Raw genomic sequence first — 26413 nt, forward strand, 5'->3', positions numbered from 1 at the left:
CAGCTGACTGATGCGGCATGTTTGAACGTTTGCCTTTCCTCTTCCTCTCGGCTGTCACCTCCTCTTCCTCCTGTATAGAGCTGATACTAGCCCTGTATAAGCTCTTACTGTGCGCCAGTGTGTGCTAGTGTGGGGCGGGTAATTTGTCCACATTGCCCCCCAGCTACGCTCGACCCAACCTGGAATGCTCAGCTCACTTTAGATTACAAATCCAGCCCTCAGCACCTGACCGAGGCCTCTCTCGGCAAAACAAAGGGAATAGTGATTGGCTTGGGGAGTTTTGTTTTCTTTACTCGCTTCAGAGTTTAAAGCACTTTTTCAAACTACACAGTGAGAAGTACTGAAGACAAAAACGGTGATGAGTACTGTGAACTTAAAAAGAGTAAAAGAGAGAGATGTTGAATGTGGTGGGAATTCACAGATAAAAACTGCAATAAAAATCTTATGAGTTCCAGTTTTTTTGTTTTTTTTTTAATCAATCTAATGCACACAGACAGATAAGAATAGCAATATGTGCCATATTTGCAGTTCTGATCACGAGTATCATAGCAACCAAAGAGCAAATCCAGAGCGAGGTGGTTGAAGGTAAAGCCGCTTCCCTAAACTGTCAATCAAACCTATTGTTAATGCTAGTGGGAGCGACCTAGGAGAAAGAAGGCACCTGATTTGTTTGTAATTAATGTTCATATCTTGATTTACGGACAAAAACAGCGTAGTAAAAATCACGTAGAACAGTTTAATACAATAATTTTAAGACCAAAATGACAAAATTTTTCAATGTAAAGTGAACTGGAGCCAGAGTCAATGGAGCCGGAAGTGCGCCAATGATCACTTCCTCTCTGGAGTGCGGCAGCTAGCACGTTAGCTATGTCCATTTATATATACAGTCTATAGTACCAACACATGTCTCTCGGCTGGCCTGGGAACGCCTTGGGGTCCCACCAGAGGAGCTGGAGGACATGTCTGGGATGAAGGAAGTCTGGGAGTCCCTGCTTAGATTGCTGCTCCCACGACCCGGCCCCGGATAAGTGGAAGAAAATGGATGGATGGAATACCAACACATTACAACCCTGAACGTTAGCGCACTCAGAATGTCTTGATTTCTTTGCGAGAAAACAGATCATGATTATGTTTTATATGTAAATCTCACTTTTTATACAATTCACGCAGCTTCAGTGAAAAAGTGGAACATTCTCTATATAAGTGGGACGAGGGACAGGAGTCTGAATGTTCGTGCAGGTCAGGACAACCAGAAGAGGGACAGGTGGTCACCATAGCAACGAGTTTGTTGTTTGTCCACATTCTTTTACAAATTTATATGTCAGAGAAAAATTATGAAAAGCTCAATCTTGTCACGTTTCACTCAAATTGGACATTTATAGGAAGTAATTTGATTCGAAATTGGTTCAAAAAGACCATATGTAGAAGCTGTATGGTTCAAGTTTAGAATAAAGATAGATATTTGAGGAGTAACGTAAACTTTGAGCCGTCAAATCAAACCTCGTAAGCTCTTAATCTGTGTATGAACTGACTACACCTTTAAGTATCAATTGTGCCCGTAGATACCACATCTATTCAGGCGTCTCAATATTATCACTCACAGCTTGGGAAGGCAATAAGTCTGGTTTTGAGATAAAATCCTTACTTTGTGCAAACATTCCCAACAGTACATGTTTCCAACGCACACTTGGTCACACATTTTTGTATATCGTAGTCTGTCTTATCTGTGTTCTCCATCCTCTCCTTATCTTCCTCTCCTGGCCTTGTAGCACTTCAAATCTCAATCTCTGCCCTCTCGTTCTTACTTTGCTCGTGGGAAGGGTTTTGGATAAATGGTGGATTGGTTCTGCCCAAACCGGCGCTATAGCCGCGCGTCCCTTCTTTGGCTGTGCGTCCCTTGATTGATGCCCTCATATCTATTGCTCGCACACACTCAGCAACTCTCTGATTGAAACGCACTATTAGCATTGGCTCAGCGCCGCCTCATTTCGCGGACTAAGACGGGCTCCAATCACCGGAAGATCTGGCTGGCACAAGAGAGGAGGGAAGAAAGTGATGGACAGATACAAACAGTGAGATAAAGAGAGCGAGAGCACACACAAGATCAAGAAAGACAACTAAGAGGAGAGATGTTTCTGCTGTGTGCTGTGTTTGCCAGTAAAACAATGTATGTGGATTTGGAAGTAGTTGAAGCTTGAAATATACAGTTTGACTCAAATACAAGTGTTTACTGGTATGTTTTTAATGTGAGAATGTTAAATGAAATGAAAATATATTGCTATACTCTCCAACTAAAGGCTCATATCAGGTTAGAGGACTGAAAAACAATTATATACAGTTATGATTAGTGGACTGTTCTAACCTTGTCATAATTATTCTTGCATAACAAAACACCAAGATTTGAATAGGTACACTTTGGAAACATCTGTTGTCTTGTTTCAGGTGAAACTATCCTATTCAGCCCTTAACAACCCTGGTATTGTTCTCATTGTTCTGGGTCTGATGATGGAGTTGTAGATGGGGGAGAGATTGTGTCTCAGGCCCCCATTCCTGTTTAATGAAAGATTCTCTTTCCTAACAAAAGTAGCTTCTGCAACTCCGCTCTCAAACCATTTTGTTTCTCTAGCTAAAATCTGAACTTCACTATCTTCAAAGCAGTGGTTAGTGACTTTGAGATGGAGATGCACAGCAGACTGTGGTCCAGAGGAGTTCTCATGCCGATGTTGGTACATCCTCTTATTTTACAGTTTCAGTGTAATTAGCGCCTCCCTCCAGACAGATATAAAGCAGTGTCCACCAGCAATCTGACCAGAACTGAAGAAGTGGCTTGGATGAGCAACGAAACGTCTTCACTCTTACAATGATTTGTCCAGTTTACAGATTTAAACTTCATCTTTTGCCTTAGTGAGAAAGGTCTGGACATCCCTGTTCTACAGCGCGGCGTTAAACTATATTGCATTTGTTCAATTCCAGGTGTTCTTAATGATCCAAAAGGCTTTTAAAAAACTTCACGGGGTTGTTTCTTCACAGATCTGACCTGTAACTTGCTCTGGTCTTGTCTGCTTGTCTCCACAGATATTCACAAGGTTAATGCAACATTCATGGTAAAGCAAAAGCATCTCCATTGAGACAAACGGGTGGTGGACTCTATCAGAAAAGATATGAGGTCCATATTTAAAGTAATCTTGTAAAGTAATGTTATCTTAAGGTTATGATGCACTTTATTGTCCTCGTAGGGAAATTTGTTGTCTGCATTTGACCCATCCTTCACTGCCACAGGGTCATCTCCTCAGGAACAGTCAGCACCACAACGCAGACCCATCTCTGGGATCTTGTTGCTAAGCTTGATCAGGGCTACGTTTGTGTACGTTTTACCTTATAGTGCATGATTTTGGTTGATGGATTAAACCGGAATGCCCAGAGGAAACCCACCCAGACACAGGGAGAACATGCAAACTCCACACAGAAAGGCACAGAGATGAAACCCAGAACCTTCTTGCTGCGAAACGTGAGCGCTAGCTAGCCACCGTGCCACCCATCTAGGGATTTTAAAACCTGGAAGTACTAGCGCCAATTAATGCCCACTGTCCATGATGGTTAAAACATTAAATTCTGAACAACGAGAACTGCCACCTCTGCTCCTCAGGGCTAAAGTGTTTACTGTAGCTGTGCCAATATAAATTGAATAAAGTCTGCAAAGCCAAATTGCAGCAAAGTGGAGATGCAAATTCCTCTAACAGTCCAGAGGCATATGTGACCTTTTCTGCTTGGTCTTTAAACAGTTATTTAAATTGGATGCCTTACCCTTGGCCTTCCCTGGTTTTAAATAATTACGCTTTTAAGGCTTGTAAAATCCGTTGAGATGCTCGTGTTGCACCTGCTTGGTCCGACACTGATCTTTGCCTTATTATGCATCAGGAGGTTGCTCTACACTGCGGGGCATTTTAATCAGTCAAGACACTTCCAACCTCCTCTACTTTCGTTCATTATCTACTGTTTAACAAGACAGTGTGCCCACAAACAGAACCGTCTGCTGCACTCTGATAATAGATCATGTGTAGCTATATGGTCCAGTGGATACTTTAATGCTTTAATATATAATTTCGACCATATCTGATAATGTAGTTAAAGGTACTGGTTTAAAAAGGGGATTACAATCACAGCTGAACCTGGGTTGCCATTGGCGTAACCTGCAGGACAAATGCACGTTTTTCTCATTGTCAGTATATGGACAGGCCGTACCTCGTGTGAAAGCATGTTTTTTACTTTACTCTTAAACCTTGTGTTGAATACTTTGTGTCTTAAGCATTGAGGTGAACTTGTTTCTCTGTAAGAATGCGACACATACTTATTTTAAGATGTCTTCGTTAGAACCACCTGCTTCGCTCACCTGATAGTGGTATTCCTTTTCAAGTTGATGAGAGGCCTTGCAGTGCATCTTTTTAGTGACTGCAAGCATCTGTTAGCGGCGTATTGTACCTCTCTGTGCTACAGCTAACTATACATCCCTTTGTGACCTTGTACAGACAGTTTGTAAAATGAGTTAAGTCCTTATAAGACCTGCTTCCTATAGATAGTACCTTTATGTGGCTTTAAGTACTGGAAAACTCTTAAACACAACGCATGTGCCTGCTGTCTGTAACTTCATTCACAATTACATCGTGAAAGCTCAGACTGCACTAGACCTGATCAACGATTAGCTGCAGGTGCTGGGGTTTGACTGGTAAATTTTAGTTAATATTTAGATAAGATTTAGGTTTCGCTCCAACTGGTTTTAGTTGCAGGAACTGGAAACACAGATTGCTTTCTTAATCAGCAGAAGAAGCAGAAAAACACAAGTTGAACGCATCAACTTGACCATGTCCAGTGTCAGTAAAAACTATATTTGACGTTAAAATTTGATCCTCGTATTTAGGGATGCGGAGATGTCTGAACATACCCTACTGAAAAAAATGCAGAATTCCACACAGTTGTATTACACTTTTCATGCTTTTGAGGCTTGTTTTTAAACCTTATTCCATGCAACTACAGCTCAGTTCTCCAGAGACTCCAGGGTTAAGCGCTCCCTCATTCATAACCCCAGTCTAATTGAACTCTTACTAATGATAAAGCCAGTGCACATGGATGACCCCACCAGTCACTCAGCCCACATAGCTTCTCCGTGAAACCTAATGATGCATTTGGGGAGTGGGAGGTGAGGGCGTGAATATCTATCACACCCCTGGAAAGTAGCGAAAACGCCTGATGCGGCAGAAAAGCGGGCAGGCTTTTAGGCAGAGATGAGTGAAGCTGGGAAAGCGCTTTAAGAGTTTCCATGTGGAGTCTGAGGCTGTTAGATCAGAATGACTGTGAGAAAGATTTGTGCAGTTGTGACTTGATTTTAAAGCGATCTGATGTAGAAGAAATAGGAAACGTATGTAAGATTTTTATTTAAATTCCACAAACATGATCTGTCTGTGACCCTAGATGCAAAATGTCAAATTAAATATAGCTTTTACTGATAATAATAGCACAAATTAATAGTACATAATTACAAAAACATTGGACACGATGGCTAAGTTGCTTATGTTATAATTTGGTGGTTTGGTTCGAAAGACGTTTATCCAATCAGAAAGCAGAATGAGCCTCATGTGAGTCTGTTTAAACCTAAAAGAACACTCTCTGACCTGAGTGGGCACTACCTAAACGCCAGGACCTACAGACAATCATGAATCAGTGCTAGTGCAGCCTCTACAGCTCAGTAAGTGAAATCGGTTCTGGGCTTTCATGAGTTCTGTCCATATACTGAGAAAAAACTTGGATGTGTCCTCTATTTGCTACACACTGACAACCCAGGTTCAGTTGTAGTAGCCCAGGCCACATATATATACATAAGATTATTTTAGAGATAATATATATTTAAGACAATATTTTAACATTACAACAAAAAATATGATAAAATGTACCTGTAAACGTCTTGGTTGAGGTTCAAGTATCTCAGAACGCATGAATAAACCATAAAATTTACCTGAACAGTGCAGAAATATCACTTTATACCCTTGGGAAATGACTCTAGATGTGTCTGTTCAACTTTTTTGTGGTCATTTAATTATAGATGCTTAATTAGATTTTCAAATTTTGCATATTTCCTAAACAATAATTGCTGTATCAATATTTGGATATATCTTTAATTCTGTAATAATGTTTGTGCTTTTGTGCTGAAAGGGGGAAAAAAAAGTTTTCTGTGTGTAGGTTTTTAATAATTAATGACAATGAAACAACGTAGTATTTTTCTCCTTGCATTTGGCCCTCAGGCTGTTTTAAAGTTTGGGAAAATCAGCATGAACCCCCAAAATCTCACGTTAACTTAAAATTCTAACCAAACCCCGTCGTTTGCATCAGTATTCTAAAGTCATTGGTCCACTTAGGAAGCCGTTTTGACCCCTGTAAACGTTCCACCTCCCAGAGCTGTTTGTATTTAACACCAGTATTATCAGCAGTATTTAACAGGGGGATAGCAAACAAACAAGGGCATCACTCATTTAACCAAAGCGCTTCTCTTTGAGCCAGTGCCTGCTGGGCTTTTATTCTCCTTGTAAATTAGCTCTCGCTGCAGATTCCCTGGTACTCGGCGTATTCCACCCACACCTGCCTCTGACACACACGCGCTGGAATAAACACAAACATGCCCGCGTTTGGATCTTGACAGAACCGGATTACAAGTGGGCGGAATCCTCTTCATCCCAGATCCTGGCAAATCCCAAGGTGTTGCCTCAAATCAGATGAGAGCAATGATCAGAAATCCTGTTTGTGTCTGCTTGTCCAGGAGAGTGACAACTTTAGACTGTGCAAACATACTACCAACATTAATGATTTTTCAGATGGTTTTATGGACCTCTTCCACAGTTACCATGGGATATTCCTAATTAGAGGTTGAGGTGAGCTGTGGTTTGCTGGAGAGGAGCAGAAGAACGTTGAGGTGTGGTCCTGCTCCTGAATCTCGGTTAGTCATATTAAATCCATTTATTCAGTTGCAGTAGCGCCAATAAATAAATAAATAAATAAATACATAAATAAATAGATAAATACATAAATAAAAATAATAAATAAATAAATAAATAAAGAGATAAATAATTAAATAAATAAATAAAAAATAATTAAAATAAATAAAATAATTAAAATAAAAAAACCATAAATAATAAATAAATAAAATATCTCCATGACAATAAAAACAGCAGCTCACTATATCATGAAATGTAAATTAATCAGCTGTGCATATAGAATTGAGAGTTTCTCAGACCTGCACTTATGAAACGCACATATGCTCGCTATGCTTACTACTTCATGTATTAGAAACTCAAAAAATCTATTTGAAAAAGTTAAGCTGAAGGCTAAAATAAAAAGTTTCATTGAGCTGATCTGTTAAAACCCACCCATGCGCTCGAGTCGGGTCATTCTCAATTACTATTCAAATTAGCATTAGCAGCGTGGCAATGTGTTTGACTACATTATCATCTGAGCCTCAATATCTCATCGTACAGTTCTACCCATGCTTTCACAAACTTTCCCAAGTGCATCCATTGTAACCTCTGAGTTATGACCATTCAGCTAAAAGTGCACAAATTTGACCTGCTCTCAATGGGGTCAGCATATGGCACTTACAGTACAACTTTCTGCCAAACAAGCAAAGATCCCAGCTCCCACCTCTTCCTTGGGTCATTCATCACGACGAGCAGAGCTAAAGTCCACTTTCACTTCAAGCAGCTACATTTATTTTAGAGTTGTGGTTTGGCTGTGTGTATATGAGAGGCCGTGCATTTGCATCCTAATGAGAGTGTGGTGGAGGCTCGCTCAATGCTGTCTCATTTATTGACTGATTTGTTTTGACTTTGTCTGCTTTCAGAGATAAACTTGTATTACCAGATATGAATATTCCAAATGGCTTTTTAATGCCTTTCTAATTTGCCCTTTTAAAGTCTCTAATGGACTGTCCCCATGTTTGTACCGAGAGCTGGAACACTGGCCGTCGCTGGCGTTGTTACCTGACAGACTAAATGTGGACTGACAACAGGTGGTGGAAGAGGTAATCAACATTTGAACTCAGAAAAAAGTGCTGTCACTTAGGTGAGACTTAAAGAGACAGACAAATGGGAGAGGAGAAATAAATAGTTCATTGAATAAAGTTTGGCACAAAGACCCGGGTAAACATCAGCAATGCAATGAGGGCTGTCAGAATTCAAAACAACTTGGAAGTGCAAAAGAGAAAAAGATGTATGGCTGAGGTATAATGGAGTACGGTGGCAGCAATAATACAATTCTGTGAAACTCGCCTTCACCCATAGACTGTATATCTAAATGGTCATAGCTTACCTACTAGCTGCCGCGGTCCAAATAGGAAGTGAGAATGGGCACCCTTCCGGCTCCATTGACTTTCCGTTCACTTGCTATTGAAAGTCGCTCCTCTCTCTATAACTGCTGTTGTCAGACTCGTCATTTTGGTCTTAAAATGTTTGTATTAAGCCGCTCTACATGATCCTGTTTTTTTTTTTTCACAACTGTGTCTGTAAATCAATATACGAACATTAATAACAGACAAATCAGGCGTCTTCTTTTCCTGAGGTTGCTCCCGGTAGCGTTAGCAACAAGTTTGATTGACATCGTTGTGGAAATGGGCGTTACCTTCAACAGCCTCGCTCCGGATTGGCTCTTTGGTTGCTATGATACTGGCGGTCAGAATTCCAAATATGAAACTTGGCACCAAATTCGCTCCATAACTGCTAATGCTTAATGAGCTTCAGTTGATTGGAGCAGAACTTCCACTTCTTTATACAGTCCATGTCCTCACCTGACAGCAGACTTTATAATCTGGCAGAAATCCAGAAGTGCTCCTCCGTGTTTTCAAAATACAACTTCACCAGACTATTTTTGTTCAAACTGTCTTCACTGCACAACTAACACACATAAAGGTATAATATGTAGCCTGGGTTGTTACATATAGTTTGGTTTCCACTGCTTTACTCCTCAGCGCTCCAGCAGGTGAGTTCTTGCTGTACGCAGTGATATAAATTGCTTACAAATACATAATTTCAAGTTATGCAATGGCCAAGGTGATGATAACAATATAAAACCTTAAAAATCCATAAGTGCACATTGACGATTTATTACTTACCTTTTATCTTCAGCCATGCAGCACAAAGTTCTCCCACACTGATCTTCCACGCCGATCCTCTGTTGCTTTAAAACCTTTGCTATCAGAGCGTCACATTCATCTTGTGTCCTTGCATGTCTGCCACAACATGGTGATGTAGTGTTGGACAAAGATCACAAATACACTGCATAGACACCTGGAGTGAGGCAAGTCAGATGAATGGAGGTTCACATGAGTTGGCTGTGTGTCAGTGGAGGCCATGTCCATAGATCATCGAAGCTCTCCTGTCTGTGAGGACTATGTGATCGTTTGAGTGGAAGAGACTGAGGGCACGTGTGGGGCTGATGAATGACTCATTATTAACAGTGCCTTTAACCTTGGAGCTCTCAGTTCTTTGTTACAGTAAAACATGTTGCTTAACAGCCAGCTCTGATGGAGGGTGAGAGGAAAGAAGAGGAGACGAGAGAGAAAGGTGTGAGCAGGGGTTGATTGTAAAGCCATTTCTGAGAGCTCGGTGGTGCTCTGTTAGCTCAAGAGCTCCATCTCTGAGGCAAACTGTACTCCTAAGCCTGTTGGACAAGAAAAGCTGTATGATATAAAAAGAACTGGGCATATACCTCTGGGTCTATCTGTTTTCTCTTTTTTATGATCTTATCTAATTATCAACCATAAATACAGTTTAACAAAATGAAAAAGATTTACTTAGCAAAAAAATGTGTTGATTTGAAATTAGTGTGCACTTGTTGGGCTAATGCTTATGTCAACATGCATTATGCAAATCATTTTTAAGGCTGTTTGCTCCCAAAATACTTCACAGCTCTGCTCTCCTGTTTCCTGCTATCTACTGCCCATGGAAATTCTGAAAGGTTCTGCAAAATCAGCCTTAATACTGTACCATTTTTTTATTTGTATTTATTTTTTAAATCCACCACAAAGCAGGAAGTACAGGTGCACTGTTAGCACTGCTGCTTTGCCCCCAGAAAGTTGTGAAACATGTTAGAAAATCATCCACACAAAGGATTGGAATGTAGCAAGGATACTGAGGATTGGGTTTGGACCACTGAGTTTAAAACTAAATCTATTTGTCAGTGTTCAGAATGGTAAAATGGGTACAGGTTTTTTAGTGTTATTTCTTTTTTGAACTACCTCAGAACACCTGTTATTCCAGAGCTATTAACTGATGCTACAAGTTGATGTTACAAAAATAACTTTGTGACTTTCTATAGTGCAATTTATTTATATACGTTGACTAACAAAACACTTGGTTGTAAAGCCTCCTTGGTAGACAATACCAAACATGATGGTGTAAGCCATTTCTCTAAAAGTCAATAGAAACTCGTCGATGTGTCAAACTGCTCCTATACAGCAGTCATCACATTTTAGTAGATAGAAGATTGAAACTCTAAATGCTTATTGACAGAAAGCATTTTCTATCCAATAGGCATGGCTTAGGGTTTATTGTAACCCCATAAAAGTTATCAGAAAAATGCATGGCCCTGTATTATAGATAGAGACTTATCACTTGAGCATCTGCCACCTCTCACAGTGCTATTTTCTAAGGACGCTATGACATTGGATTGTAACTATGGCTGGACTGTGTAAAACAGTCTGAACCAGTTCTGTAAATAGAACTAGTTTTATTTAGTGTTTAAAGCCATGGTAATTCTTGTGACCTTTTACACAAATGTAAAATTAACATGTACATTGAAGACACAGAAGCTCTCTGCTTATGTACAGTAAGGTTAGGACATTTTTTTGTCTTTGTTCTTATTTTCTTCACACAATCTGAAAAGAACCTTGACTATTTTAAGCATGACTGCTCTTTTTAAAATAGTTCTCTTGTTGACTTTGTTACAGGTATGCAGTTTTGCGAGACCCGGCAGGCTGGCTCAATGTGAACCCGGTCAGAGGAATTGTCAACACCACAGCTTCACTGGACCGAGAGTCTCATTATGTCCACGACAACAAATACACAGCACTCTTCATGGCTACAGATAATGGTGAGTGTGAAGTATGGCTCTGTTCAAGTGACCAGCACAAGGCAGGAACATGCAGTGGAAGCCATGTGTTTCAAATGGATCATCTAAAGGGGAAAAGTTTATCTCCAAGTCTCTTATTTTTGTGTAGTGTTTTGAGAGTCATTGTCGATGATTCCTCATATATCCCTGTAGATGGATGTGTACTCCTGTGTGAAATGCATGTTGGAACACTGGTTGGAAGTGTTGATCTGTGGTGATATTCTTTTTTATAAAATTGTTAGAACAAAGTAGCATGATAAAGGCACTTTTCTTCTGGGGCTTTTCTTGGAATACTGTACAGTATTCCACTCATCTATCTTGTATTTATTCAATTACAGGTGTTTTATTGTTAAAAGTAACTTGACAAACATGCATTTTTACTATGAGTGATGTCGCCTCTACACAGATCTGACCTGTAAATTGACCTTGTGGGGTCCATGGATGTTAAATTCTAGGCAAACCAATAACAGCGAGACAAGTAGCAGACCCTTCACCTGAAAAGTTACCCAGAAAACATAGTTAAAAGAAAAATGCAAATCTGTTAACTGGACAAAAAGTTGTAGGAGTGAAGACGTTTCACCACAGAGCCACAAACAAAGCACTGTGGTCGACTCTATTTAGTCTATTGAAGACTGTGGTGAGCGTTATATTGGAGAAACTAAACAGCCACACCATAAGGGAATGCTCCAACACCGTCGTGAGAGTTCCTCAAGACCCCAATTTGCCATACATCTCCATCTCAGAGCCACTAACCAGGCCTTTGAAGATAGGGAAGATCAGATCTTAGTCAAAAAAAAGAAATGCTTTTGAGAGGGGAGTTAATGAAGCAATTTTTATTAGGAAAGACAATGTATCTTTGAAGAGGAATGAGGGCCTGTGATATCATTTGTCTCCTATTTATAACTCCATCCGAAGGCCCAAGTCTAAACAAAGAAAACAATAGAGCTGGTCAGTTTGCTAATAGATGTGAGAATTCAAACCATTAGGAGCTTGGATGATTATGCTAGTATGACTCAGGCGCAGTTCACACTTACAAAGAGAAACCGTCAACATCGGGTTTATTAGTTTCAGTGTAGTTAGCTCCTCTCTTCATATAGGTAGATATAAGGCAGTGTCCACCGGCAATCTGACCAGATGAGCAGCAAAACGCCTCCACTCCTACAATTTTTTGTCCATTTGACAGATTAGAATTTGGCTCATACCTGGATTAAAGAGGGATTACAAAATTACCCAGAAAATCTTTAAGTATAAGATAAATTTGACACCCATACACACATATTTTTGATCAATACTGCACATTTTCAAATTTGTACACATGTTAAAACCCATGATTTTATTTAATATATTCCATAAAATTTACTGGTGGGATGTTGTAGTACAATTTGGCATTCTTGCACTAACAGATTTGAGATCAGTTGAACAGCTGCAGCACCCCACAGTGACCAGCTGACTATGACCAACCCTGATGTAATTAGGTCTGGTGGTAAATTAAGTGCTGTACTCGCAGAAAGCTGTAATTTAGACAAAAGAAAGTGCAACTAACAACAGTGTCCTCCTCTTTCCTCTTGTTTTAAATAATGTCATACTATATTAGTCTGGAAAACTAGAGCGAGCGTGCTAATTAAGTCTGTCGCTATGTTGGTAACGCATTATGGGGTTGCGTCTCGACTGGATGTCTCTTCGCCCCACCGGCTCCACCTGACCATATGTTCACTATCTGTCGGTGTCAGTGGTCCAAGCGCATCGGAGCCTCCTCGGGGCCTAGCATGCATGTAGAAATCCCCCTTCTCATCGCACTGCTGGCCCGTCTTTGTCCCCTTGTCTCCATGACTCTCCTTATCAATCCATCTGCTCTCCTGCGCTGAGGGAGATTCTGACACGTCCATTAGAGGCTCGACGAGATTCTATTAGAAGCCAGCAGAATAGCGCTGTTGTGGCCGGGAATTCGGGTCTAGCTTCAGAAAAATGAGTTGTTGAAAGAGAGGAGTAATGATGGGTCCTGTGGCAGAGGCTAGCGGAGGTGGGAAGGGTCAGCGGATGGGGAGAAAGGAGCAGATACAAGAGAGGAGATAACAGGGGAACTGGAGAGCCTCGGAGGGCAGCGAGTTTGTGCAGAGGAGAGAGCCGCAGATTAGCTTTGAAGATGAAGGTTGATTACTGACACGGGTTTGGGAAAATGGGGAACGTATGATCCCGCAGGACATTAAAGCTACAAGGATACTCAGATCAAAAGCTCGGGACAATGACATAACTTGGCAACATGTATAATATATAAATAACATTCAGAGCTTTTTCCTGAATTGTAAAGGGGCTTGTTTTACATTTTACTGGTGAATCGCGCTGTTTTCCATTGGACATGACATGCATGGTCCGTCACATTGAAAAAAATATATATAAAGGAAAAAAATGTATATCAGAGAGATTGAAAACCATCGCGAATTTCTGCAGAATCAATGACCCAAAGACTAAACTCTGTTAATCTGAGGTGAGATAAATGAGCTCTTTCGTTTCACATGTGTCACTGAAAAAAACTAATCTGATTGCACGATCACGCTTGACCGGGTTTGAGATGCAACGGCGGCTGTGGGGACCAGACTTATTGAAGCTGTGTAAAAAATACAGAGGGATATCATTCTGAATTTGCCAGGCAACATTAGAGGTAGACGAAGCCGCTATATTTAATAAATGACTCTCTAGTAGGGTGAACAGATGTCCTCTTTTGGTTGTCCTGCACAGTAATTTAGGCTCCTTTTCACTTATGCCATGTGAATTAGATAACAGTAGAGACTTAAATAGCAAATATAATGTCATACGATTGGTAAAAACTGAAAATCATTAGGTGTTGTTGCAGTTATGACCTATGGGCTGGTTTTGTGCGTTATATGATAGAGACACGTGTAGGCAAGTTACTGAAAAGAAAGCAGGATATGAACAACAAACAATTGGGTTTATGGTTTAGGGACATAAAGGTGTTTTAGAGTTTGTCGTCAAAGTCGTGTGTTGTCCCGGAATGAAACAAGCATGTCTTAACTGTTTATGACCCACCATTTTTACAGACCCAGACAGTGATCTTAAAGGTCCTCTGAGCTGCCTCTTCTCGTGGGTTGTGTGGGAGCATGCATGCCGGGATGTGAGCAGAATACTGATTTGAGCTCGTCTCCTGGCCGGCTCACCACTTTTCACTTCAGACTAAGTGAATGACAGGACAAATTTACTGACATCCCCGTAGCCTTTTCTCTGATGATTATATGAGTTGGCTCCTGGACTACAAACAGCTTATCGATTGACCCGTGTGTCTTCATCTGTGTCCGTAAGTGGAGGCATTACAAGAATCCACATGTACTCAGCACTTTCTGAAACTGAAGGCGAGACAAATGAAAAGTCAGAGGGGCAAAGACGTACACAGGAGCATTTGCATATTCTACCCTCTGCATAAAGCTATAGACTACAGCATGCAGCATGTTTGACCACTACCCCACAGGTTGGCGGTGCGACTCCAGCTCCTACAGATGAATGCTGTCATTGGTGTCCTTGGGCAAGACACTTAACCCACCTCTCCCCCTGTGTCTGCGTACATTAGTGTGTGAATGGTTGCGTTGTTCCTTGATGTAAAGCTGTTTGAGTGCCTTGAAGGTGAAAAAGAGCTATATAAAATATGACCATTTACCATTTATCAAAGTTATACGTGAAAGTATTATATAAAAAAACATAATTACATAATTCAGTTCAGCAGACAGCTTTGATAGACAGATTTGAAACTAAAACTTCAGAGTGAATAAATAATACATGGAATATTTTGGAGTTGGCACAAAGTCAGTTTCAAGGAGTGAAAACATGGCTCAAGACATAAATATGTTATTGAGGAGAGGGGAAATTTGTATTAGGAAAAGTGATTTGCCACATGTGTCCTCTGCGTATTCGATGCTGGTTCAAAGCCACATCACGTCCCGCTCAGTATTACACCCTGAACATCATGTGATTATAGCTCGGCTGCATGTTCATGTGTCCTCTGTTTATTTACATGCCCCATTGCCCGCTGTTATCCCTGCGTCTGTATTTGTGCACATTGCCCCCTTCCTCCGTCCTATCCAACAGTTTTGTTTGAGAGTTGCGAATGAAAAACGCTCTGAGCCATTTGAGCCCTGGCAGCCGCACCTGGCAGGCCTGTGGAGAGCTGCGATTGTGTTTGAGGAGATATTGTTCCAACTTGAGCAGAGGGCTTGACGGCCTGTTTATATAAGCCCTCATCAGTGGCTGCTGTTTTTCTGCACATCCACTAATTCTCTCTTGCACTGTGCTTCCCCGCCGGGACACCAGCTGTTCCCTCATCTTCCGCTCCCCACTCTTCCCTGGATTATTTTTGTTTGGTGTTACGTGTGGGTGGATAAAAGTTGCGTGTTCCTCCTTGTTTGTTATGTCTTTGTCCCGGTGCATGCATATGGGGCTTGGCTGCTCTGCCCCTGCACATCCAGTCCCCGCTCCACTGTGTGCTCCTCATTTAAATGTTAAAACGCCTCCTGGTGGGAGCCATTTGTCATAGGGAGGCTTGAATACATTATCCTCTCCCCTGTTGCCTCAGATACGGTGTGCACACATAATCACACATATGAGATCTTCACTATCCGCTGCCAACGAACCTGCCATTAGAAACTCTTTGGTTATGCATCGAAGACCAGGACGGAACTTGCGCTCAACATGTGGAGGGGCGGACCTTTGCTCCGAACTACTGGCGCGTCTGTGTTTGCAAATGCGCCCGTGTCACAGAGATACCATCATCATGCACTCAAACAGGGCTGTATTAATTACTCTAATGTTAAGTATTAAACACACACAAGGAAAGGGTAAGACATGCATTCATCATGGTCGCACCACCTCTCTGCGCTCTTCCTATTTGCATTTCCGTATGCTACAAACTGTGAAGCGCTTTTCTGACATTGTCTTGTTCCTTAATTAGTAGCTTGTTTTTTTTTTTTGTTGTTGTTGCTTTTTTTTTTTTTTTAGATTAAACCTACGAGCCAGCCTCCCGTGATACCGCCTAATATATCATTGTATCACCAAATGACAATCAACCGAGCTCTATTAATCACATCAAAGTTCAGTATTTCACACACGTTTACTGTTGGAGTGAACAAGGTGATAAGTCTTTGCATTCATCACAGTCACATCCGCTCCCCTTGTGTTTAATCAAAAGGTGAAAGCTGCAGAATCTTAATAGGTCAGCCCGACAAAAGCTGCTGCATATAGCACTAAAGCTCCTGGATGCTGGCACTGTGTATCTGCCTATCATCCACTGACAGCTCTGTGTAATGGGTTCATCATATCACAGACACACAGGAAAGACTGACAGCGGGGAACTGTCCGTGTGAGTCTAAAACAAGGTCTCAACCCAAATTATTTTCAGGATGTTCTGTCTTGAAACACTCATGAGACTTTGGTGAAATTGCTGTGACATTTCTGCTTCACTGTTTTACTTTGAATGTCTATGCACTGGTAAATGTTACTTTATGCCAGAATTTTGCTACTACAATCTTCAGACGGGATTAATATCAGGGTTTACATACATTTTTCTATCTAAGTAACTGCATGATTTTCCAGGACGTACCTTATTTCAGCAGTATAGTTTGGTCTGATCTGAAGGTTGATGGTTCGAATCCCGCTCTTGACGTAAACATCATTGGTTGCGCGGTCAGATCCACTGGTCCAGTTGAATGAATGTGTGGGAGTTGTGTGTCTGTGTATAGTGGTACATGCGTGTAGATGCGTTAGGTGGAAAAGCACTATATATTTATTGCATTATATATTTATTGCATGTTACATATAGAAATACATCAATAAACATGGACAATTATCATTTCCCGTCTTACACACTGCATTGATTCATCAGGCGAAGCGCAAAAGTCGATACAATAATGAGGTTTTAAATGATCAGAGCTGAACGATAATGTCTTCTTCCTCCGTTGTTGTCCTGTTATGTACTAATTGTGAAAATAGCTTGCAGTTAATGTGCACTCCAATCTCGCATAAACCGAGCAACAATATTATAAACAACAATTCAAGCATGTTAAATGTATTCAAACTTCAGTGCCACCTCGTAACTAACATTACTGTGTCTAACGGCCCCTGTCTTGTTTGTCCGTGTCTATCTCTTTCCCTGATATGTATCACAGAGATGCCTCATTGCCAAACTAAGTGCTCTGACCCAGTGTGCTGCTTAGTGCTTTAATGGCCAGGGTCATTTTCCTGTTTGGGGCTGGATCTGACACAATGGCTTCACCGACCAGTGTGCAGGGAGGTATTTATCCCATTGCGGGGAATAAAATCTGTACACACAATCAGTTCCTATGGACCTGCCTCTCTTACGGGGACAAAAATCAGGTCTCCACGTTATGGTTGGAGATATGGTTTCAGTAGGTTAAGGTTAGGGATTGTGTTAAGGTTAGGCAAGTAGTTTCTATGGTTAAAGGTCCTATATTACGCAAAACTGACTTGTATGTGCTTTTAGAGATGCTATAATGCTACGTATGTCAAAAACATACCTGGAGTTGTTTTGTTTCATTCATACATGTTTGAGTAATCCTTTATTATTAGTTTGTCTACATCGCCAATGCTCAAAACACTCTGTTCCACCTTGTGATGTCACGAAACTGTTGTTTTAACGTTAACGGCTACATTTTACCTTTAGTTCAGTAGAGTTTGACCCCTGGACTCATTACAAAAAATCCAGTGTGCAAAGACTGCGGGTGGCCTGTAATAAAGCTTTGCAGGTGCTCTTTGTGGGTGCTCTTAAGGAGGCCACGATGCACTAGAAGCAAGATACACCCCTAAAGAGAAATATTGTTATAAACGATAATATTGAAACTACTTTATGCTACTAATTAAGATTCAAATCATGCAAGATAATCCCAGAAAACCATTTTTTTTCCATTAAAAGACATGAGCTGCATCAAATAAACAGAACAACAGAACAGAACGTATCCATAATTAGACATAAACGAGACTTATTCACTTCTACACAGCTCAAATCTTATCATATTACAACAGAATTTTGACAATTCCAGGGCTGAAATGATCCAAATGACTGTAGTGAAGGTGTGTGGAGTTTAAAAACCCAGTGGAGCACAGCCTAAATATGCAGGATTTGTGTTAAACATGTGTGAATGAAACAAAACTCCACAACTCCAGGTATGTTTGTGATGAGGAAACAACATTATAACATCAGAAAATAGTGATAATAGTAAAACGAGCCCATTATGGTTACGATCTGTCTCCAGGAAACATATGTAAGTCAATCCGATGTCCCCCCAAAGCATGAAAACCCAATATCCATGTGCGAGTGTGTGTGCGGTGTCAGCCTATAACGCATTCAGAGTCGAGCTGGCACGCTAACTGAAGTCCGCTATAGCCTCATGTAGTGCCAGATGTAACGGGGATGCATTAAACAAAAGCGCCAATCTATGGGCCAAATGCAAAATCCAATGTTGCTTTTACGGCATGGAAGATTGATGTTTTGTATGTTGTGTCTTTAGTTGCTTTTTAAATGCGTAATGAACTCCACTGAAGCCGATCCAGTTATTGATGCATCACGGTTTGATTAACGCAGGCTTTGGGAGCGAGTTGTTGGCAGCCCGAGGCCTATTTTGTGGAAATGTGCCGGCTGTAACTTCGCAAACCATCTATTATAATGGAGCCTAGAGACTGCGAGCTAAAGAGCAAGCCAGTGAGTGATAGTAAATACAGCGCAGGGGAGTCAGTGTCATGGAGACAGGGGAAGAAAGGAAGGCCCCAAAAAGGTGAAGTAATTAGGACATGATGATGAAAATGTATCTGGGATTTTATACATTTCACTGTGTGCGTCATGGTTTTATTCAGGGTCATGTCTAATTTGAAAAAGACAAAGAGCGTTTTCAGTGTGCAATAAAATTCAGTTAGTTGAAAGGTATAAAAATGTCTGTGTAGCGTCGCTCGATTATAAAAAAGTGACGAGAGCAATTAAGGTGATATGGGAAAAAGTCATTCCTAACCATAGACTGTATAAAGAAGTGGACTAAGTGAGTGTGACGTTACCCATAGTGCTCAGCTCCAGTCAAATGAAGTTTAATGAGGCTTGCAGTTATAGTGGCGAATTTGGAGCCGAGTTCCACATTTGGAATTCCTACCACGAATATCATAGCAACCAAAGAGCCAATCAGGAGTGAGGCTGTTGATGGTAACGCCCCTTCTCGCCCGCACCGCTGGTTTAGTAACGCTGTCAATCAACCCTATTGCTAACGCTAGTGGGAGCAACATCGGGGAAAAAAGACGCCTGATTTGTCTGTTATTAATATTTATATCATATATTGATTTATGGACAAAATACCAGGATGATGTAGAGCAGGTTAATATGAGAGAGCAGCAGGTGCGGAGAGAGGGACGACAGCTGTTCAAAAGAAAGTGAATTGGAGTAAGAGTTGATGGAGCCGGAAGGGCGCCCATGCTCACTTCATTTGGAATGTGATTGCTAGCGGGTAAGTTATGTCCATACAAATCTATATACACACATATATATATATACAGTCTATGTTCCTAACACAAGGGATCGCTGTGCTGTGCCGTAATCAAGCTTGAAGTAGTTTTAGATCCGGAAGGGGCATCTGGCTTAAATACTATATCAGAAAGAAATCATTTTGCTGTAATGGCCATGAATTGAAATGAGTAAACCATGTCAATGACCCTTGAAATCTACATCATGGATGGGGCTCCAAATGAATACAAGTGACTAATTTGGCAGGACACAGAGAAATGTACTTCCATCAATCTGCAATGATTCATCAAAGGAAAAGTTTCTTTAAATACCCAAGTGTTTTGTTTGTGTGCTTGTTATTCTGGACCTAAGTGTCCCCAAATGTTTTTGAAAAAGTGCATATAGCTTAAGTGCTTTTTGTTTTTTGTGCAATAGACAGTATCCTTCATTATTACATGACTCATCACATGGTGTTATATGTATCTTTGTACAGTTTTGTACAAGTAATACTCTACCTTATTCCACTTCGCCCACTTTGCCCTCAAAGTGTTACTGAACTAAGCTCAAGCGTTCAATATATGGAAGCTGAGTAATTTTTTTGAGGAGGCCAGAATTTATCATGTGTACCTTTTTTTTTTTTTTTTGCACTACTGGAAATTTAAGCCATAAAATGTTGAATAAATAATTTCTTTGACATATTATATAATGTAAATTTAGAATAGTTTTTGGGGAGTAATTCGGCTTTAGGATTATAGTGTTGGTAGCATAAATTTGTTTCAAATATTATTGTTTATCATCTATATTTTCTTTATCAGTGTATCGCACATCAAAATTTGCTATCGTGACAAGCCTAAAAATCTGATATAAAGTAGGTTGATTTGTGTAAAATATTCAATGTTCACGTGCACTAACAAGTCAACGATGCGCCGATTCTCTGTGGGGATTTAAAATGGCTCTGTAGTCCTTATAGAACTAGAATTTGCTGTCAAGACCGGCCGCTCCATGCAAAATAATATAACCTGACCTAACCAATTTCCGGAATAAGGTGAATATCATTGTCTGGAAAATTGGACTGATGCATTGCTTCGCTGAGAAAGTCCTGATGTAATAAACAACTACTAGCCACTTCAATCAAATGTGTCCACTCTTAACCTTGTGTGGTCCTATATATTCATGTGTTAAATCTGTTTATAGGTACCAAACATAGACTGTATAAAGAAGTGGACTAAGTGAGTGTGACGTCACGTTCAGCTCCAGTCGAATGAAGCTCATCGAGGTTAACAGTTATAGGGCCATATTGGGAACTCCGACTGCAAGTATCATAGCAACCAAAGAGCCAATCCGGAGCAAGGCTGTTGAAGGTAGCACTCATTTACGCCTGCACCGCTCCCTGCTGTTTTCAAGGGAGTGGGCACTTAGCAATGCTGTCAGTCAAACGTGTTGCTAACGCCGACGGGAGCGACCTCGGGGAAAGAAGGTGCCTGATTTTTCTATTATTAATGTTCATATCTTGATTTATGGACACAATAGCGAAATAAAAACACCTGGATCATGTGGAGCGGGTCAATCTGAACATTTTAAGGCCAAAATGACGAGGCTCACTACAACAGTCACAGAAAGAAGGTTGATAGGAGTCGATGGAGTTGGAAGCGCACTCATGATCACTTCCAATTTAGAACGCAGCAGCTAGCAGGTTAGCTATGTCCATGTTATATATACATGGTACCAAATAACGCCATGTTGACCTGGAATAATGACACTGTAATGGGACACGCTACATAGCACAGGGGATGAGCTCTTTTTTTCTCTTTTTTTATTGCCTCATTAACAGAATACACACTGAGCCTATCTGACTTAACCAGCCCACCTCCCTAACCTGTCTCCATCTTTTTTTTGGCTTCCTTTTGTATGTTTTTAGCCTTGTAGCCTCTAGGGAAAGAGACCTCCTTGTAAACGGGCTTGTGTTGTGGTGGTAATTAGCAAATGCCTTTGTTCAGCTTGGCCACAGAAGAAACAACATGATGTTGGCTATTATCTTTGCCTCTGCCCTTGAAATGTAGATGAATCCACATATTGAGAATAGCAATAGTACTCTCTCTTAATATGGTTAGACCTTTGCTCCTAACCGTTTGCCCTATAACACTGAAAGACGAGCCAAATGCAGAGGACAAAATGACTTATGGGGACAATAACGTATGCCTTCAGCTCATTTTAATATTGTAAACAAACTTAAACACAATTAGAGATGATTGCTAAGCTTCATTTTCACTGTCGATAATTATTTTACCTCTGCATAGCTCTGTTAAAAGGTCACCGTTTGTAAAGATTTCTCACCATAATGTCAGCTGTATCCATAGACTGTAAAAAGAAGTGGACTAAGGGGGCAGAACACCGACGGCAGGTATCATAGCAACCAAAGAGCCAATCGGGAGAGAGACTGTTGAAAGTAATGCCCCTTTTCCCCTGCACTACTGGTTTAGCAAGGCGCGAGCACTTAGCAACGCTGTCAATCAAACCTGTTGCTAAGGCTAGCGAGAGTGACCTTGGGGAAAGAAGGCACGTGATTTGTCTGTTATTAATGTTCATATCTTGATTTACTGACAGAATAGTGAAATTAAAATACCAGGGTCATGTAGAGCGGGTTAATACGAACATTTTAAGACCAAAATGACGAGGCTCACTGCAGCAGTTACAGGCAGACAGGTGACATTTTTCAGTGTAAAGTGAATTGGAGTTGATGGAGCCTGAAGAATGGCCATGAGCACTTCCTATTTGGATCGCAGCCACTAGCAGGTTATGTCCATTTATATATATATATATATATACAGTCTATGGTTGTATCTTTACTGATAATGTGAAAACTTTACCAAGAATCAAACTGAAATAGTGTTTATGGAGGCTGTGAGTTCTATTGCAAAGTGTGCATTAGATCAACTCGGGGAAGCTGTGTTAGTCCAAGTGCTAAAAGTCTTAGTTCCACATGACAAACTGGGAGTGCCATCTGTTGTTTGGTGCAGCGTGCAGAGCGAGTGCATGAGGGACATGGGTGGTGGGTGTAGCTTAATTACACACCTCCACAGTTTTCTTAGATTCTGTACATTTCATGGTAATTAACACCTTGTTTTGTCAGTTTAATCAATGATTCCCTGAGCATAGCAACCCACACAAGCACCTTTCATACAAGGTCTAACACTTCCAATGTGTGAGGTAAAGTATGTTCCTTTCCAGAGGTTGCATTTACGTCATACTGTGGAAGATTGTAGCTAAAGGAACAACATTCTCAGGAGGCCGCCATCATCTAGGTCAAATGAGAGTCAGGTTTGTGGAGATGCAAGCCCGCTCACGTATTTTTTCAGTGCAATATGAACACCAAAATGAAAGAAAAAGCTTTTATTTCAGTCTAAATAATCTAAATTATATGGCATTGATGATTATTATTATCTTTTTAAAACAGAGAATGCCTTCAGGGACGAATTTGTTCTGTGGTGTTTGTTTTTTTTCTTTTTTGGAATGGAAAAAAAAAACCCTTGAACCTACTCACAAGATACAGCCCATTTTGGTGATTTTGTTCAACTGTATCCAGCTCATTAGCAGCTTCTGTCTGCTCCACTTTGAAACTATTCTCCGTCTCAACAGCATAACATTGTTTTTACATATCCACCCAGCCGGCGTGCCCTCTGCTCATCTAAAATTGATATGGTCATGGAGGACTGCCTTGTAAAATGAAGCACCTGCTGAGTCTTTGTCTTAGCCATCAGTAATGATCACACTCATATCTGCTCTCCCTGAACTGGGAGCAAATCATGCCCTACGGGAAGGGATTTTTTCTGTCTACTGCACAGAGCTTGATTTAGTCCCAGGTTGGTTCCATAAAAATAATAAAGTTAAGTGCTACTAACAGTCACAGCAATGATCATGGCTGTCTATTTGAGTTTATTGTTTACCCAGTGTATCAAGGAATAACTATTCACTAAAATGCATGTTTTAGGCTGCGGCTGAATCTGCGTCGTCGTTATTTGAAACGTAGAGTTCTATGTAGGGGTCATGCAATTATCTAGTGCAGAAGTAGTGCACTAAAAAATTCAGGCAGTTATTGTCACTAGACTGGTCAAAATAGAGCACGACGGAGAAAAAAAAAACAGCAGAGAGTTGTTGGATTGTACTCAACAGACAGAAGTGCAAGTGTTGACCCATCAGTAAGAAAAAACACTATTAAATAAATAAAGTCCATAAATACTGTACCGATAACTTTTGACTTTCGTTTCACCCAGACACCAGACTCAGGTGACCCGCTGCGAATAGAAAGTTGCAAGAGTGTCCAAATCGCTCTGTGAATAACTGCACCATAGAGTCTGCTAAAAAGTGCCAGACTATGTAGTGAGTAAGAAGTTAGGGACTAGAATGGACTTTTGGATTCAGCCATAAAACGCATTGAGGTAGTTGGAGTATTTAGAAGTATCAGCGGGAGCCTGGTTGACAACATAATACCTAAATATAAATTCTGTTTCATACTTATTACTGGACTGGAGGAGAAGTGAGCGCTCAAAAATTCAAAATAATTTGCACTCATTCACAGTTCACAAAAATCTAGGAAAGGTGTTGAAATGGATATCGCTATCTAAAGAGTTTTTGCACTACAATTTCACCATCGTCAAGGTGAAATTGTAGTGTCTAAACAGGCTCTTTTTGGATCACTAACGCTACGGAATGACTGTAAATCTTCCTGGGGAAATGTCCAATAAATAAAGACTGGTGGGACTTGTACTGGTTCTAATTAAAAAGGTTTCACAGGCACATAGGTGTGACAAATATTACAAATTCAACAAACCTGTCTAATTAAAGTCACATTCAGATCCTATTTCCATTTTGATCTAGGAGCTTATCACTGTAAAAATCCTTCGGCACTTCCTTCTCTATGAGTATCCACAGCAATCCCACAAGGTACACAATTCTGGCTTTTAATTAGCGCAAAAAAAAAAACAAAAAACGCTGCCAGTGTAATCCGACTTCGGTTTGTAATACTGTGCGTCTCCCATCGCTCGCTGTAATGGGCAACAACTGATAACCCAAACTCCATTGAAAAAGTCATTTGCCTGACTAGCAGCGCCGCACCTGTCCCCCGTCCCCCCGCTCCTCTCCCTCAAGTCATCCGTCCTAATCACATGCGCCCATTGTAATTGCGTGCGGCTGGTTTCATACAGTCGCGATCGGCCAATCAGATTAGCCGTGTGTCATGTGATAGTGTTGTGACGCCCAAGGGAGAGCGGTGACGGATGGGACAGAACAGAGTGGGTTATCTGAAGGCATTTTTAACAAGGTTGGGGAGTCACAGAGGCAACATGTGGAGAATGAGACCGGAGGAAACCAAAAGTAGATTGAGATGATTCGTGGTTCTGTTGCGCCTGCTTAATATTGGCAATACGGAAAATGAAGCAAGGGGAAGAGAAGTATCTTTGTAATTCAGTTTTTGATCAATAAAAGATTCAGAATTTTAAAACTGTATCGCCGTGCCTCAGAAGTGTGTGTTTTCGGAGAATTTTACCAACTTCAAATGTAGCGCAATTGTGTAAAGGTTCAAAATAGAAATGAGTTCAGTTAGGTTTGATGTTTTAATCAAGAGTTGTGAATACCGGAACACTTTGAGACATGTTTCAAATATTACCTTTGGCTAACGCTTCAGATAAAGCATGAATGACGTGCCATCCTTTTTATGCCTGGCTTAAAATCACACAAATTGAAAGCACCAGTTTACTACAAGCTAGGAAATGATATCTTACTCAGACATGGATTGTAGAAAAAAATAATCATTAAATTGGAAATGAAATGTTTTCCCTTCTTGTTCCTCAATGATTCCCGGCTCTATTTGTTGGACAGCTGTGTTGTTTTTATTCAGTTCTTTCTGCTCACAATGTACTCACGCTAAAATACTTTACTCTAATGATGGAGCTTCTTCCTCTCCTAACAACCCTCCTCTCCAGTAGATCTGTACTTATGGCAGTCGTAACTATGCCTTACAGGAAATGTTCTGAGTGAGATGGGCTACACTTTTAACAAGAATGGACTTCTGAATCTGTTACAAGAAGACGAAAAATGGAAAGTATGGCTGTGTACTTTGGTTTTGGTCCTTGGACTAATGCTGTGAAACCTGCTAGCCACCGTGTCCCAAATAGGAAGTGAGCATGGGCGCACTTCCGGGTCCATCAGCTTCAATTTACTTATATCGGAAAATTGTCGCCCCTTTTTTCATAGCTGTTCTGTCAGGGTCGTCATTTTGGTCTTAAAATGTTCGTATTGATCCTTTCTGTGTGATCCTTGTATTTTAATTTTGCTCTTGTGTCCGTGCAAGACGTGAACTTTAATAAGAGACAAATCAGAGGTCCCAGAGGTCGCTATGGCTAGAGTTAGCAACAGGTTTGATTGACAGCGTTGCTAAACCAGCGGTGCGAACAGGAACGGACGTTACCTTAAACAGCCTCGCTCCGGATTGACGCTTTGGTTGCTATGATACTCGCAGTCAGAATTCCTAACAGGGAACTTCACTCCAAATTTTCGCCTATAACTACCAGTCTCGATGTGCTTCATTTGACTGAAGCCAAACTCTACGGGCGACATCACACTCCCTTAGTCCACTTCTTTATACACAGAAATACTATTTTTCTGTCACGGCGAAGACGTATACGGCAGGTGTTTTAATTCAAATCCAAAATGCATGGCTGACACTGAAACGGTATCATCTCTCAAACGACTTGGGTCCTGTCTGTCCCGGGT

The 26413-nt window shown here is 40.8% G+C and overlaps 1 protein-coding gene across 2 annotated transcripts in view; it reads left to right on the forward strand.

Annotated features, from left to right (window-relative positions):
• The window catches only part of cdh13 (cadherin 13, H-cadherin (heart)), a 334193-nt gene that overhangs the window by 278699 nt on the left and 29081 nt on the right, over positions 1–26413 (forward strand). For both annotated transcript variants that reach the window (XM_055222714.1, XM_055222713.1), the window contains one exon: positions 10985–11127. In XM_055222714.1, coding sequence (XP_055078689.1) covers positions 10985–11127 — 143 coding nt within the window. The remainder of the gene's footprint in view (positions 1–10984; positions 11128–26413) is intronic.

This window comes from Periophthalmus magnuspinnatus, chromosome 6 (genome assembly GCF_009829125.3).
Source record: "Periophthalmus magnuspinnatus isolate fPerMag1 chromosome 6, fPerMag1.2.pri, whole genome shotgun sequence".
Taxonomy (NCBI): Eukaryota; Metazoa; Chordata; class Actinopteri; order Gobiiformes; family Gobiidae; genus Periophthalmus; species Periophthalmus magnuspinnatus.